Here is a 16,272-nt window from a genome sequence, read left to right on the forward strand (position 1 = left end):
CCAAATGTAAAGATATATGTGTGTTTGTGTGTGTGTGTGTGTGTGGGTGTTTTAAGTTTCTTCTCTCTGTGCTTATTCCCTCAGGTTTCTCAGTGACAACTTGATATCCTCACTTAATCCTGGTGTGTTCAGGGACCTGAATAAATTAGAATGGCTGTGAGTAACACACTTGGACACAGATGTGAGCAAATTGTTCTCACACCTACGTATACACATAAATATCTATGTGTTACATTGCTAAGCGCTCTGTGATTTTATACTGTTTAGAGAGCTGGAGGGACTCTTTTATTACTTATCAGGATGCAGTTGCCAAGATTATCCTTAGATGGGCAAAACTTTAAACATCTGGGCTTCCCTTTTAAGTTTGTGGTTCAGGAACCCTCACAACAACAAATACCCCTGTTGCTTTTAAATCTGCAGAGATCATGAAAAGTTGAGCCATGAGCCCAGTTGTAAACATGTACAGCTGTGGATATAGCTTTTGTTTCCCAGTGGGATTTTTAAAACAATAATCAAACTGGTACCCATCTGCTGAGGATAAGTGTTAATGATGTGGGTGAATTTTTTCCGGGACCAGTCGCTATCAGCTGTCGATCCTTCACCACTAATTGCCATGTTCGTGAATTCTTTGTGCTCATTACAACAGAGACCTGGCTACATTCACAAATTCCTGATGCTATGGTGCAGCTAGCAGAACGTACACGCAGTGGCTCCGGAAAGAACAGCGGAGGAGGGAGTGGAGCGCATCTTTGTGCATGGTGGTTGATATAACAACAGCACTGTTGGCCTGACATATAGTTCATGTTGGTGAGATGCAGACCACTTTAAAACCTAGAGAGCAAACTGTTGTCATCATTACTGCCGTTTATTCACCCTCAGATGTAAATGTAAACATGGCACCTTGCTGCTAGGCGCCATCAACAAACTCCAGTGGGGTTTGGAAATGAGGCAGCCTTCAGAGAAAAGGTCCTGAGAATTTGTAAATGGTGGTCACTGGACAGCCTTGCATTAAGCATCACAAAAACCAAGAAACTTATCTGGATTTTAGGTGGAATAAAGCTGCCTCAGCCCCCTACACTGTACATCAACAGCAAATGTATGGAGAGAGTCCAGTCCTTCCAGTACCATGGTGTTCTCATCTCTGCAGACCTGCTCTGTGAACAGCACAGTACAGGCCAAGAAAGGCCCAGCAGTGGCTACACTTCCTGAATGTGCTCAGCAAAGAACATCTGCACACACAATACACAACTGTATTGGTAGGGCCAGGCACAAAAATAACACCACTCATTTGTTTTTTTGTGACCTGTAGGCAGAGGTGGCAATTCTGGTCCTGAAAGTAAAAGTCCTGTCTGGCAGCTGTTCCGACCAGCCACCAAATGAGCTGAATTTAATGAGCAGAGCTACTTGCTAGGTAAACAAGCCTGTTAGTGAAAACACCTGTTCTAAATGTATAGGTAGATCCAAAAACATGACAGGACTTTTACTTTCTGGACCAGGAATTGCCACCTCTGCCTGTAGGTTTCCAGCAGGTTCTACAGGTCCATGAGAGCCAAAGCAAACACACTCAAACCTGCAGTCATGTGACCTATACTGCTCTCTGTGACTTTAGTGCCTTTGTTTGTTTGTTGTGTTATTTATATTGTGTTCTTATCCTGCTTTTGTACATTGTGTTTATTTTTGTGCAGTTAAAGAGCTGCTTTTATAAATTGCATTATGCTTTGTATAATGTCAATAAATACATTCTATTCTATTCTATTCTATTCTATTCTATTCTATTCTATTCTATTCTATTCTATTCTTTCTATTGCAGCATGACTTGTCTTTGCAGCATTATGAGGGGACTCTGCTGAAAATATGTTAACCAACAGAACAGCAGCTTTTATGTTGAAAGTAATTAGATTTGCGTTGAGTTTTATTTTATATATTTTCCTTAATCTCCAGCTAAAACATTTTTTTAGAAGTTGTGAAGTTGGAATCTGCAGAGATTATCCCGGTAATCCTAGATTGAAGGTTTTATATTTAGATTAAATGCAGATTTGTACTTGGACTGGATTTACATTCTTTTCTCAATGTCTTCAGCTGACTCCCTTATTGGTCTCACAACTGTGCCAGTTTGTTGTTTGTGGTAAACTCAGAAGGATAACTCAGGAGATTTTGTTTTTCTCTGCCAGGATATTGGATCACAACCCACTTGGCAGTTTGTCCCAGGATACCTTCATTGGGCTTCATTCCCTCATGTATTTGTGAGTTATTTACTTTCTATCCATTTATATGGAATAAAAGTATTTAATGACAAAAACCAACATGTGCTTTTCAGGAACTGCCACATTCCTGAATGTAAGAAGTGTAGGAAAGTAAATCTGTTAGTTGGACCACAAAGATTCATAACACTGGTCAACTTGCGAAGGTGTTTATGTGATATAGAAGGATTAAACGCATCCTTCTTTTATGTGTATTATTTATATCTTAAAGTGTGAATCATGCTGGAACGTTTTGAGTTTCACCCGAAATACTTTGTGGTCATACAGTTTTCATACATAGCTTTCACAAAATGTGCATTTCTTATTTTATTTCACTTCACGTTCAGTATAAACTGCATTAAAGTAGTTATCCAGAATTACAAGCATGAATGGAGATTTTGCCCTGCCAGATCACTTAGCATTACTTTATGGGTAGGGGTGTGGATTATTTATTATTTAAAAAATAATAATAATGATAATTGGAAGCTTTTGCAATTAATTAGTCTAGATTAATTACATTTTGATTACAAAAAAATATGTTGCTTAAAAAGCAACATTTTTTTTTTATATAAATATATTTGAGTGGATGACTTAACCAAATAAGAGACACAGACATTAATGTTGTAAATTCAGCTTTATTAATGTCTGAGAAAATATATTTAATTAGATTTCTATTCAAAACAGTAAAAAAAAATTTAAAAAACCTAAAATATCTCGGCTGCGTGCACGACTGCTTCGCGACTGACAAAGTTTCAGGTAAAATATGAAATCATCAGGTCAGTTAATCCTCACAATTTTCACCCTAAACTTAATTTTTGCATCCAAAAAAACTCCATTGCTTACAAGTTGTTAAAGCTGTGCATGTGCATCTCCTGGTGTGCATAGAGCAAACTATATATATGCATGTATCAGTTTGCTCTGGATGTTGGATTCTCATGACCAGAGTTCTTACAGTCTTACAAATACATCATGCATTCAAGTGCTGGTGGAAACCTGGGTCATTACTATTTATATCAAATTGTCTTCTATAGTTATTTCAAAGTAAAATGCAGGCTTTTTTTTTTTTTTTTTTTCCAATGAAAACAGTTAATCAGATTAAAGTATATTAACCTCTCTTTGTGAAGTCTTGGGATTATTTACATGATATCAACTCATTTTAACAATTAACCTCTCTTCTCAACCTTTTTTTCCTCGGTGACCTCAGATGAGCTGTTGGAGTTGCACATAGTACAAAACTGAGATACTAATATTGCCTCTCCCCGTCTTAATTTTACCACATGAAGAAGTTGTGAGCTACGCACCTGCCTGTTCGTGTTTGACAGCTGGAGTGATTCTCACTTTGAGTTGTGTTCCGAGCAGAGATCCATCTCATTAAATGTCCTTTTGATGTTCATGCCTGAAATTTAAAGCCTCGTAAATGTTCGCTCATTATGTTTGTCCCTCCAAAGCGTGTTTGTACCTCCCTGGAGTTATCTCTGGAATTAGAGTCTCTGATCTAAGTCTGCTAAAACTCTCCTCACATTTATCTTAAGAGTTGCAGCATGAAACATGACGTTGTTTCAGGATGTTGTTGTAAGCCTACAAAAACTGTGTTGGTTACTATATCATTAATATCTATGGGAAAATGTAGGCTGAACTCCTATTCTTTAGACTTCCCAGTCATGCTTAAGAGCAAATTTCAACATGCAACTATCTAAAAAACTAAGCCCTCGTATCAACTCGTAAGACAACTCTATAGTCCCTGGGACCACATGGAGACAGTACGTCAGAAAAAAGGTCAAATTTAGTTTTACAGTAGCTGTCAGAGCTGGTTTGCAGTTTTCTTGGCATCTCTGTACTTTATTCATCTCTTATATTCTCTGTACAGGACAACCTGGAAACACATATTCAGTTATTATAATCAGACTAATATCAAGCTTTGATAAGATACCATTTGACAGCTGGGCCCCAGTACAGTTTTGGAAAACTCTCCAACTTATAGGTGATTTTTATTCATTTACTTCAGGGCAGTTCATTTTATTATTCCTGGTGGGAGACTTAGTTTGCAGACACGCTCACAAAATTTAAAAATGATAAACATTATAAGAAACAATATTACCAAGTGCAGAGAACATGACTAATCAATAAAAAGCTAAACACATAACTCCAAAATAAAAAAGAAAATCCCATGTACTTGTTTAAAAAAAAAAAAGCTATAGTATTTGATTGAAATTCACTTTAAGAGAGATAAGCTCTGTGGAATAATATAATATTAGAATTCTGTGTTGAAAAACAAAGAGATCTCAAGCATCAAATGATAGCTGGATTGTTGCATTTTATAAGTTTTGGTCCTTGCAAGTGAGGCGTTTTCATCATTCATGGAAACCAAATTGTCCAAATTAAGGAAAGACCCTGTGTTGTTCTGCACCATTTCTGATTTTATTCAAAAGACAGAATGTGAAAACTACTCTGAAAACTGAATAATTTCTTCCACACTATCACCTTAGTGAAGGTATTTTTACTGACAGAGCCAAAACAAAGCATTCAGATTCAAGGTCACGGCACAGAAAAGTCACATTTATTCATCACAAAACTTCATTCCTGAGACGTGGGGAGCCACTTAGCAGCATCGCAGCCGATCTACAAAACCACTGGTGCAAGTTTAATATGTGACAGTCAGAGTGACTATTTCCACATCACGGGATTCCATCCAGACATCTCCAGCTGTTGCTGCTTTCCTATCATGGCTTACATCTGACCAATACAACCACATTCCACCTTATAGGGCTGACATGGGCAGGAAATATTTGCTTAAATTAAAGTAATAATTCAAGGTCATCAGGGTAACAACTATTTTTTTTTCCCTTTTTGTGATCTGTTTTGCCATAAAATGTCTTGTCCACAGATCCATGGTGTACACCTCCCTGCAGCAGCTTCCTCATCCGAGTTTCTGTCAACATTTGCCTGCCTTGGACTGGCTGTGAGTCTGACAGTGTACTTGTGTGTATGCAGGTGTGTAGTGTATGTGTGTGTGGGATTCACTAAATTTCTGAGCACAAAATAATTTATTGATTGAGTGGATGCGTGTTTGTGTGTGCGCTTAAAAACCACACTGGTTAATGGTGGTAGCAGACAGTGTTGCTCAGCTGACATTGTAATGAAGGGTCCTCCTGATTGAAAGGCAGCTTCTGCTGATGTCACTGTGACCGGTCGGCTTGACCAGCTATTTTTGGGTCACGCCGAGTGGAAAACATCAGCAGCATGAGGCAGACACTCGTAATGACCTTATGTTAGCTGTATCTTTTATATCACTGTGTTAGGAGCATGCCCCAGTGCAGCGCTTGTATTCACGCCGCTGCCTCGCCTCTCCTGTCAGCTGAATAACAGACACACATCATGGGTTTCCTTCATTCATTTTTGGGAGGGAATGAGGATTTTTTCATAAAATTGCATAGATGTGTAAACACACTACTGGCATGCAAGTTTTCACAGTCCTGCTTGAATTATTCTCTCTCTGTGAATAAATAATCAAAATGTGACCTAAATTCTAAAAAGCATAAAGTTTAAAGCAAAATTCTTTATTTTTTTTTACATGATTGGTTTTTGGGTTTTTTTTTGCACTTTTTGGTACTCGTCTCATACCCCTTATCCTGGTACTGGTAGAGTTGTAGCAGGTATGGATGTAAAATGTATCTGGTGATTTTGATGGTCTGTGGTGCGACTGAAAATACACATTTTTACTGCTTTGATCTGTTAAAAATAATAACAATAACAAAAAGCAATTTGAAAAATCTCTTTTTTTAAAAGTTAACCAGGTTTTTCTAGGTTTACAGGTTTTGTTGGATACAATGAGAGCAGGGCTGTTTTTGGCCTTTTTTGTGTCACATGATCTTTTACCTCTTTGGAGACGTATTGATATACCAGTACTTATTTTCAGATCAGGAACAATACTTCAGGTGAGCTAGTACTTTTATAATTGCACCTCTGTATAGACATACCTTACTATTTGGCAAGCATATTGCATTTTTGTGTCATTTGGCCTTTCGTTAAGTCTGTTTCAGCAGATCACAAGTGGATGTGAGGATCTGGTTGAGAGCAGTAACTGTTCGGGAGATGTAATCACCTGTGTAGATGGTTTTCTACTCACAACTGGTCACTTGTGTGTTGATAAGAAGTATCTTTTCATGAGTAGTCTGTTTCTTTTGGGGCTGTTTTGCCCTGTCTTGTACCGGTCACATGTTAGCAGTTTGTGTGTTTACTGACAGTCTCATGAATATACACATCCACATAAGCTTGCTAGTGAGTTGTGCTACTGTGCACCTCTGTGATTATCCAAGTACAGCATTATTCTCCTCCCTCTTCTCCGCTTCTGCAGCAGCAATCTTTGACTTTTGTATGATTTAATATTCTTGTTTGTTTTGTTTTAGCGATGGGTTTGGCAGTTCTGTTTTTGTGGTTTGGATTTTATTAGGTTAGGTCTCCGTGCTGTCTCAATTATAACCAGATCTGATGGCCTTTTGTGTGTCGATCTAAGTAGTCTCCCTGCTTCATGTATTGATGTTTGGCTGTCTTGGTTTTGCTGGAACTCATTTGTTCAGAACCTTCCAGGGGTCAAAAAGCTGTTAAACACGCATCACATGTTTTTTTTTTTTTAAGAATCTCGGCTTTCCTTGTCGATTAAAAAACAAAATTTATTTGAAGACCCACAATTCTGTACGTGGCCAAATTTCTGCATGCAATACTACAGACTATTTGTATTTAAATACTTGTGTCTGTTTATGATGACATGTTCTTTCTTTTTTTTTCTTTTCTTTTTTTTTGTCCCACCTCTGACTTGTCTGCTCTCAGGGATCTCGAGGGAAACCACATTCAAACTTTGAACTACTCCATCTTAAAGACATGCAGCAAACTTGAGGTTTTGTAAGTATATATCTTTGAAATGTCATCAAAACAGGTGCTCCATACACACTTTTAGGAGGCTTTCTGGGTTTTTTTTGGGTTTTTTTTGTTTTTTTCTTTTGCAATGTTGACATTCCATGTGGGGAGCTTACCAGCTCAGAAAAAGCAGATGAACAGCTCTCCTATGTGTAGCCCCTTCAAACACTCCTAGTACTTCTGTCGTACTTTCAGCAGTCATGTTTCTCCCTTTAAGGCTGTTTGCTTTTGTTGATTTTTCTTCCAGGAGTGAGCTTCAGTCTTTCAGAACACTCTGGCATTATGCATGTGTGATAGTGAGCCATTCATTCACTCTCACATTTCATTTTGATCTTTCATAGACTGTCATTCAACTTTAGTACTGGAATAATCACATCACTGTTTAATCGCATAGTCAGATCTCTTTGAAATATTTTTTTCAGTATAAGTTCAGGAAATTTGATCATGTTAGACCATCAAGTGAAAATGACATGCTTGTTCATGCTCAGTTTCTCTACTGCAGCACATGAAGTTTTGACAGTCCTGTTCTGTTTAAAAATACATTGTGGACTTTTAATATCCAGTTGCTCATCATATATGATTTATTTATTTATTTGTCAAATTCCAGCCATTATTTCTCTTAGGAGAAGACTAGATTCCTTCAATGCACATTTTTCTCCTTCATTTCCATCGCCTCTCCCCCTTGTATCTTTGGTCATACAAAATACAACAGATGCTCAGCAGTTGGCAGCTGTTCCATTACATTAGTAGAAATGGGTCAGACAAGACCGTATCCTCCTCAAATGTCAGGATATTCAGTAGCAAACACAGAGGAAACTTACTTACCCTCAGGCAGCAACCAATGATCGATGCAAAAACAATTTGATCTGTTGCGCTTATCAAAACAGAAAAGAAGTTAAAAAAAACTACTTTTCCCTTTCGTTTCCCAAAGGAAAGCCGCACAACAGCATATAAGCATTGCGCTCATAGGTAACCCAAAAAGGAATATATCAACACGATGCCATTGGGACAGAGTGATGTGAAATATGTGCAGAAAAATTTTATTTTTGAAAGTTCATATACACAATCTGAAAACAAAGAATGCACAAATACAAGATTTTGGGCTTTTTAGGTCACTTAACACACATCAGTTTCTTATAAACAACGGATTTACCCGTTGTTTTTGCATGAGTAAAAGTTAAATAACCTCACAAAATTGAAATAATGACAGAGGAACACATAACAAAGCCCTGGGAGAGATAGATGCGCCAAGACAGTCTGTTTGACAACAGTACACATCACTTTCAGTCATCCAAAGTATGTGTAATTACAGTTGCCAACATTTTCCATAAAATAAATGATTGTTTTAAGTTTCTCTGAAAGCAAAGGAACATGACAGAAATATGATGAAGACAAAGGTTTTCCCACTGGAAAAATATTTTGGAACACAAAACTTCTGGGCCTGAAACTGACACCTGAAACTCACTGGTGGGGATGCGAAAGGTTCAACCAAGCAGCCTCCGGCGGTTAACAGTGAAGCCTATGCGGAAGTGCATAAAACATCAGTTCCCCCTTCATCCACTAGGGGCTGGCTACAAAACTGAGCAAATCCCCATAGACTCCCATGTTAAAAAGACAAACTTCACAGCAGACATAGACATGTTTACAGCCTGGTTCAAAAATCCATTTTCAGTTTATAGGTCAGATTTACCTTCATGACAACTTTGGGGGGAGTGAATTTTTTCTAACTCGCCCCTTTAAAAGTAATTTAATCTCGAAGTTCGGCAAATTTAGGGGCGTGTTCTTTTGATTGACAGGTACCAATCTCCGGCTTCAAGTCAGAAGAACGTAGAACAACCGCGGTTTTTAGCCGGTTAACAATGTGACTTAGCTTTAGCCCACTTACCTCCGTTAGCTTGTTAGCTCCTGTTATCTCCTGGTTAGCTCTGTTAGCTTTTAGCTACAGAAAGCTCGGAGTTTGCTAGATGTCAATCATCCACCATGACACTCACAGCCCCCCTCTCGGCTCCACCTCTTTGCCCATATTTGTATTTTCCGGGCAAGACGACGCGCATGACGCTGCCATGACGCTGTGGCGATGGTAGGAACTGCCCACCGAACTTCAATTCAGCTCTTCAGAAACCTACTGGTGACATCACGGAGGCTCCGTCCATCTCTTTATACAGTCTATGGGTTCAACGCATGGAATCTGCCTCGCTGGGTTTTGCCATGAAACTGTAAATCATGATGATAACAAATCTTGTTAAATTCATGTGTAGAATATATTGCATTTATTTTTGCTCAGTTTGGTTTGAGATTCATTCTGCAGTTTCAGACTAAAAAAGTTTTGATCTAGTAGAGGAACTTTTACCTTTTACCTTCATCAGATTGTCGACTGACTGAAGCTGCTGGAAGTAATTTCATGGTGCTTTCACTTGCTCTTAGTTGGTCTGATGGTGATGTCCCTTTCTAATGCTCCTGATTGATCAAGTGCAATCTCACACCAGCAGTAACGCTTCATATAAGCAGCTGCACACAGCATGTTTCTTTTTTATCATTTCCAGCACCAGGGTTGATCTGTAGCCCCTTAAACCACAAAGAAACAGTTAAAAGAAACATAGTTTGGTGAAAGGAAAGCAGTGAAACTTACCAGTGAATGAAAAATAAAATAAATCTGTTTTATTTTATGATCTCAAATATTGTTAGTAAATGGAGTAATGATGATAAATTATAAAATTAGTGTGAAGGACTTTGCAAAATTGAAAAAAATCAACAATAAAATAAAAAACAATGATGAAGATTACAAATGAGGAGCAGAATGTGCAACACATGCAAACTCCTGCTTTATCTGAAATGATTTATGACCATTAAATACAAGAATACTGAAAATTATCAGGAAAAAAAATCATTTTATGCATCATCACTTCATCTTTTCAGTCTTAGATTGTTCCAGATATGTGTTACATGCACATACAATTGATTTGGTTTTTTTTTTAGTTTTCTAGTGGTAAATCTATCTGGCTTGTACTGTAAGACAGCAACAGGAATGCAGTAAACCTCCTTCCGATGATGTTTTTTGTTTTGTTTTTTAAACTGCACTACAGAGCCAGCACTGAATCAGTGTGTCCAAACCTTAATTGGAAGTTATAAAGTGAGTGCTGCTGTAGATTAAATTGTATCCAACCACAGCAGATAAACACTCCAGTGAGCTGACATGGCACGTTGAATCACACGGGATGATTTCTGACAGCAGTTCTGTTCTTGTCCCGTTCAGATTACTGATGGACAACAGGATCAGAAGAATTCCTGAAAACACCTTCCAGTCTATGTGGAAACTGGCTGAATTGTAAGTAACTGTTCCTTTGTCTTACTTTGTGTAATTCTTTCAACATCAGCTTACACATGCTTGGTCAACCCAATAACAGCTTTCATTTAAGGACCTAAATGTCTGCATTGCCTCTCACTAAATGGATTTCCAAAACCTGACCAAAATTTAGTTATTAACACCTATCATTGATCTCACATGAGCCAATTAAGAACATGAAACATTGTGTTTACTGAAAAATAAAAAGATATATAATATTGAATAAATATTGAGGATTCATATTGTAAATATTAAGGATTTAAATTTTAATACAGAGCATATTTACACTAACATAATTTTACAAGTCATTAACATACAATATAACAGCTGATGCAAGGTCAAAGACTTTTGGTTCATTTTATGCAAATATCTATAACTTTTACGTCTGCATGTTTATCTGACTATTTAGTTCACATTTGTACATTGAATGACCTGTGAATCAACAAGCGTAACATTATGACTTTGCTGGTTTTACATATTTTCTGTTTCTTGCATCCTTCTCAGGAATTTATCCGGCAACAGGATCAGGGATCTGCCAAAGAACACCTTTAAGAGTCTCTCCAAGTCCCTCCTGAAACTGTAAGTAACTAGTATTTTGTTTTTCAGTGGAAAGACATACTTTGTAATCTTCAGTATGAAAACAGATGAAGTAGATTAAAGTAAAAACATCTTAAAAGAAAGGAAACTAAAAAAGAAAACTTTGGAGCTGTAGTTTTTAGGTAGGATTAAATAAAACATGACTCCCACTGGATATTAGAATTAATGAGAATATATGAGAAAGCAGTTGTGAAGGTAACACACATGCACTCACCTGTCAACACTAGAAAAACCATGTGGGATGAATTAATACATTGAGTAGAGGGACTAATTATGTATTTTTACTCCTAATCAGAGTCAAGCTTGTCTGTGAATGTGGAGATTTTCATACTTTATTGATATTGGAATGTCATAAAAGGTATATTTACATCTTAAATGTTTTGCAGTTACTTATCAATAGCTGTCTTTGTTTCTTGATTCCATGGTTACAATACTTCCCCGAGCAAAGTATGCTTCATTTATTATCTGCAAAGAATACTTTGATCAACATGTAAATGCAATGTTTTTTGGTTTTTTTTTATGTTTTGAGAGCAAACTTAGACAACATTCTGTCTTAGTTCCATCATGTGCAGCACTAAATCCCAAGGAACAGTAAACCTGCAGAAGTCACCACACTGAGCAGCATTCTGGTGTTTTCATTGTTAAAAATATAGGTCATGTTGGCTATTGATGCCAATAATACTTTCTCAAGTAAAGTATAATTACAAAAAAAAACAATGAAATATTACCTTATCTCAGAGCCACTGGGCAAAACAAAAGTCAATAAAAGAGATCTGCATCAGTAGACTAATGACATATATCTGTGTAGGGAGTCATCCATCTGAGCCTAATACGATGCTAAAGAAGCATTTGGCATGCAGTCTGTTGTGTGTTTGTCTGGTCTGTTTTGTCTGGTCAGAGAGCATTTTGAGCTGAGACTGGTTTCTGTTTCTGAGCATTGTCTGTTTCAAGCTGTCTTATCACATCATTTCTGCCAAATGTGACAAGCTCACCAAAAGCATATTTAAATCTCAATTTTAATCCCAGAAAGTCATGTTGCAAATAAAAAGTGGTAAAGGACTCTTCCACCAATCAGCTGGTGATCAATGCATCCTATAAGGACTTTATTGAGGCTTTTGATGTAGTTTAACTAACTAAAGGAAGCCTTTTAATCATCTCTACCACGGAAAGAACATGCTAAGAAGTTAATTGCAGTATTGAATTTTTATGCTTTGATGTGAATCTCCTGACAGTCACTCTGCTGTTGCCATGAATCTTTATTGAAGAAGTTTCAACTGCAGGGCCATCTCAAGAATGACTGGGAAACCCCCCTCCCTCCTGTTTTTCATAACAATGGTTTTAACATTTTCATGAGAAATACCAGTTTAGTTCTGAAATCTTAGCTTTCCTAGTTGATTTTTTTTACAAAATATTTGAAAGCACACAGTTTGTAGGAACCCAAACTTTTGCATGATAATAATAAAAATAATAATAATAATGATATTACTACTACTACTAATACTAATACTAATACTAATACTAATACTAATAATAATAATAATAATCATAATAATAATAATAATAATAATAATAATAAAAAATAATAATGAGGAAACTGCTGTATTTCAGCTTAGCTAGCCTCCAGCTGGTATATATGAAACACTACTTATCTGTGTTTTAATGTTAGCTAAACCACATAACTCTACCCTGGAAACTCTTTACTCTCCTCTTTTCCAAACTTTCTGAGAGCCACTCCTGAGTGACAGTTGTTGACACCCATAACTCGCCGCATCCCTCTCGTGCAGCACACAGGGTTCTGGCAAAGTCAATCAAATAATGACAAACAAGGAGTGGGGGTGTTGTTAATATTTTTCTGTACCTGTTGACTTTTTACTTTGAAAACAGTGCACAAGGAAATGGCACCAGCTGGAAGTTTTTGTTTTTTTGTTTTTTTTTGTTTTTTGACGTCTCACAGTGCCGCCCCTTCCAGTGTGTGATGCCTGAGGCAGTCACCTATATGGCCTTTGCTAAGAGCTAGCTATGTCTAGCTGGAAATCCTTTTGAGCTTCTGCAACAGCTTGAGCTTGGCCTTTTGGTACCTGTTAGCTCATCTGGGGTGATACAAGCTTACTAAGCTCTCCTCCTTCAGCCTTGCATACAGACCTTTGTACAAAACTTTCAATCAAAGGGAGCCTTTGTGTGAATTAAACCTCCTTGGAATTGGAAAAACTGGACACCCTCACAAACATTTTAATTTCATACTCTATTAACCAAACTTTAACAATTTCAGCAAGTTTAAATGAACTTGAACGAATGCATTTCATGCAGCCTTTCACATGGTAGTGTCATCTGTTCAGACATGGACAAGGCTCAAACTTAATTATAAGCTGATTTAATTGGTATATGTTTAGCTTTCTCTCTCTGCTTTATCAGTTTTGTTGGCTCTTTCGACTAATTAAAATTTAACTGTGAAAAATTCTGCAGTTAATGAGGGAATCCCATCAAAGCACGATCGTTTTTTCCATCCCTTAACTGCCTAACGCCATATGTACTGTATTTGATACATACCAATTTCTGAGACCTTTTACATCTTTTTATGGTAAAAACCTGGCTAAAAACCCTGTTGTGCACAATCTGATACTTGTCTTCTGCCCACTGGTTTATACAGTCTAATGCACTTTAATCATTTGGACATATGACACGCTAATATATGGTTACAAAAAAATTTTTTCTTTGCATTTTCTTAAATGCCCACAGGATGACACCTGTCTTTATTTGGGCATTAAGCAAATGTTCATTTTAAGAAAAGAAGAGACTTTATTTTACCCCTTTTGTTTTTGGGTTGGGCTGTAAAGGGTTAAGAACACTAGTTGATGCATCATCCTGTTCAGGGTCACAAGGCCCTGTGTGTTTTATATTTGTATTTAAACAGAATTATAAGACAATAAGTGGCAAATAACTGTAACATCCTGCTTAAAACTGTTAGCAATGTCTTCTTTGTTGTAATGTTTTTTTCCTGAAGATGTGCTTATTCCATTCAGATTACCATAGTTTACGATGTTCACATCACACTCTAAAGAGCTGTCTAATCTTTTGTATTAGTCATATTTAGCCTTCATACTCATGTGTTGCCTGACCGATAAACAGCTGCAGGGATATCCAAGCCCATACATGGACTGCAGGGGAATGAAGTGCTTTGGTAGAGCTCCTAAATAACTGAAGATGTGTATAGATTGGAATAGTTCAGAGAAAATTCAGGAAAGGATTGATTTAAAAACAATATATTAAGAAAAAAGAGATTACATACTAAGATATAGAGCAAACTTTCACCTGATCAAAGTTTGTACTTGACAGGGCCAGGCCACCAAAGAACAACTATTCATTTATTCCTTTTCAATACATGCGTCATCCATTTCAGGGTCACAAGGACTGGAACTCATCCTAGCGGTCATCGGACAAGCGGACGGATTTATCAAACTAAATAATTTCCCCCAGTGTTTCTTAGAAAGACATGTCACAAATAAAATGTGGCTGATTAAGTTTATTATCTGTTAGTCAGCCATGTGTCATTGCCTGTCTTGTCAGGACTTTTGTCTTTGGCAAAGATTTTATTTAGGTTAAAAGTAGCATTTTAGTCATTAATTACTCGCAGAAATAATATTTGAAATTTAAATCTGAATGAAATATTTCAGTGCAGATCAAGCACTCATCTAAACAGATTAATGCAGACAGAAAGAAGCAGAACAATGAAAACTGAGACACTTTACTTACTAGACCTCCTCCGCTTGCTATATGGATATTAAAAAGAAATCACTTCCATGATCCATGTTCAGCAGGAGAGACTTTTATTTATTGAGACTGTTCACTTACAGTCCTCTTTTCATTTTCAGCTGTGTGGGTTGACAAAATGTCATGACATATAGAGTAAATTGTGCCTGACTGAAACGGAAAAGAAGAAATATCAGACTATCACCAAAATTCTGCAAAAAAATGTCAACTAGCCTTTTTGCCATTGCTTTTGTTGCAAAATGTGCAAATGTGTGAACATATATACAAGTATTTGTCCATTTATTCATTATCTGAACCGCTTAGTCCGATTAAGGGTTGCAGGGAAGCTGGAGCCTATCTTTGGGCAAAAGGTGGGGTTCATATGGGCAATTTAGAGTAACCAATTAACCCAACATGCATGTCTTTGGACGGTGGGAGGAAGCCGGAGTACCCGGAGAGAACCCACGCATACACAGGGAGAACATGCAAACTCCACACGAAAAGGCCACTGTTCAAACCTCCCCCCAGCAGGGGATCTAACCAGAAACCTTCTTGGCTGTGAAACCACAGTGCTCATCACTGATTCGGGTTTCACAAAATTTAATTTGTTTGTATTCTGAACATCCCTGCAGTCTGTTCAAAACATGCCTGTGGAGGATTGTTTTTAAGCTTTAAAGCCAAGCCTCACTTGTCCTTGTCCTCCATGTTTCACCAAAGTGAAACATTTTAAAGTTGATTTAAATACAAAGACAGACTCTGTGCAACAGCGTTGGGGAAGTCTTTGCCCATACATTCGCTCAGTACCGATGGAGTGATCTCACAAATCAGAGCTAATTACTTTGTTTTTTGCTATTTTTTTCTTGTTTACTTACATTGGTTTCACCACTACACAAAGTCATGACATTCCTAGGGATTACAGTTGAACAGCATTACAACAATGATAACAAAAAAATAAATACGATAAGAAATAAATGAATACCCCAAAGAGGAGTATGTTATTCAATCTCACACAAAATAATGTAACAGAACGAGAAACATTGACAAAGAGTTTTAAGATGAACAGATAAAGATGACTTAAATAAACCAAACGATGTTAAGGATCTTAAGTATGTGGGTAACTTGTTCCAGTCTGAAGGAGCTTTGAACTGAAATGACATGCGCCCCACATCTTTATAGATTCGTGGGACAGACAGAGTGAGACAGTAAGTGCTTCTGAGCGAATACGAGGAAGTTACTGGAATAAAAAATTGCTTTAGGGAATGTGGACCGTAAAAATAAATACATTTAAAGATTAACAGAGTCCAGTGAAATTCATGTCTCTTAGATGGATGTAACCAGTTGAGTTTTTCAAATAACACACAAGGATGAGTTAGATCTGGACATTTAAGAATAAATCTACAAAGAGAGTGATAGAGAACAATAAGTCTTTTA

The 16,272-nt window shown here is 37.1% G+C and overlaps 1 protein-coding gene across 1 annotated transcript in view; it reads left to right on the forward strand.

Moving 5' to 3' along the window:
• Positions 1 to 16,272, forward strand: part of rxfp2a (relaxin family peptide receptor 2a) — a gene marked incomplete at both ends in the record, with an annotated part of 82,730 nt that overhangs the window by 52,962 nt on the left and 13,496 nt on the right. Inside the window, 6 exon segments of the mRNA XM_079247922.1 lie at positions 85 to 156; positions 2,172 to 2,243; positions 5,125 to 5,199; positions 7,068 to 7,139; positions 10,408 to 10,479; positions 11,002 to 11,076. Coding sequence (XP_079104048.1) covers positions 85 to 156; positions 2,172 to 2,243; positions 5,125 to 5,199; positions 7,068 to 7,139; positions 10,408 to 10,479; positions 11,002 to 11,076 — 438 coding nt within the window.

The sequence above is a fragment of the Telmatherina bonti genome, assembly GCF_933228915.1.
Source record: "Telmatherina bonti genome assembly, chromosome: 10".
In the NCBI taxonomy this organism is placed as follows: domain Eukaryota; kingdom Metazoa; phylum Chordata; class Actinopteri; order Atheriniformes; family Telmatherinidae; genus Telmatherina; species Telmatherina bonti.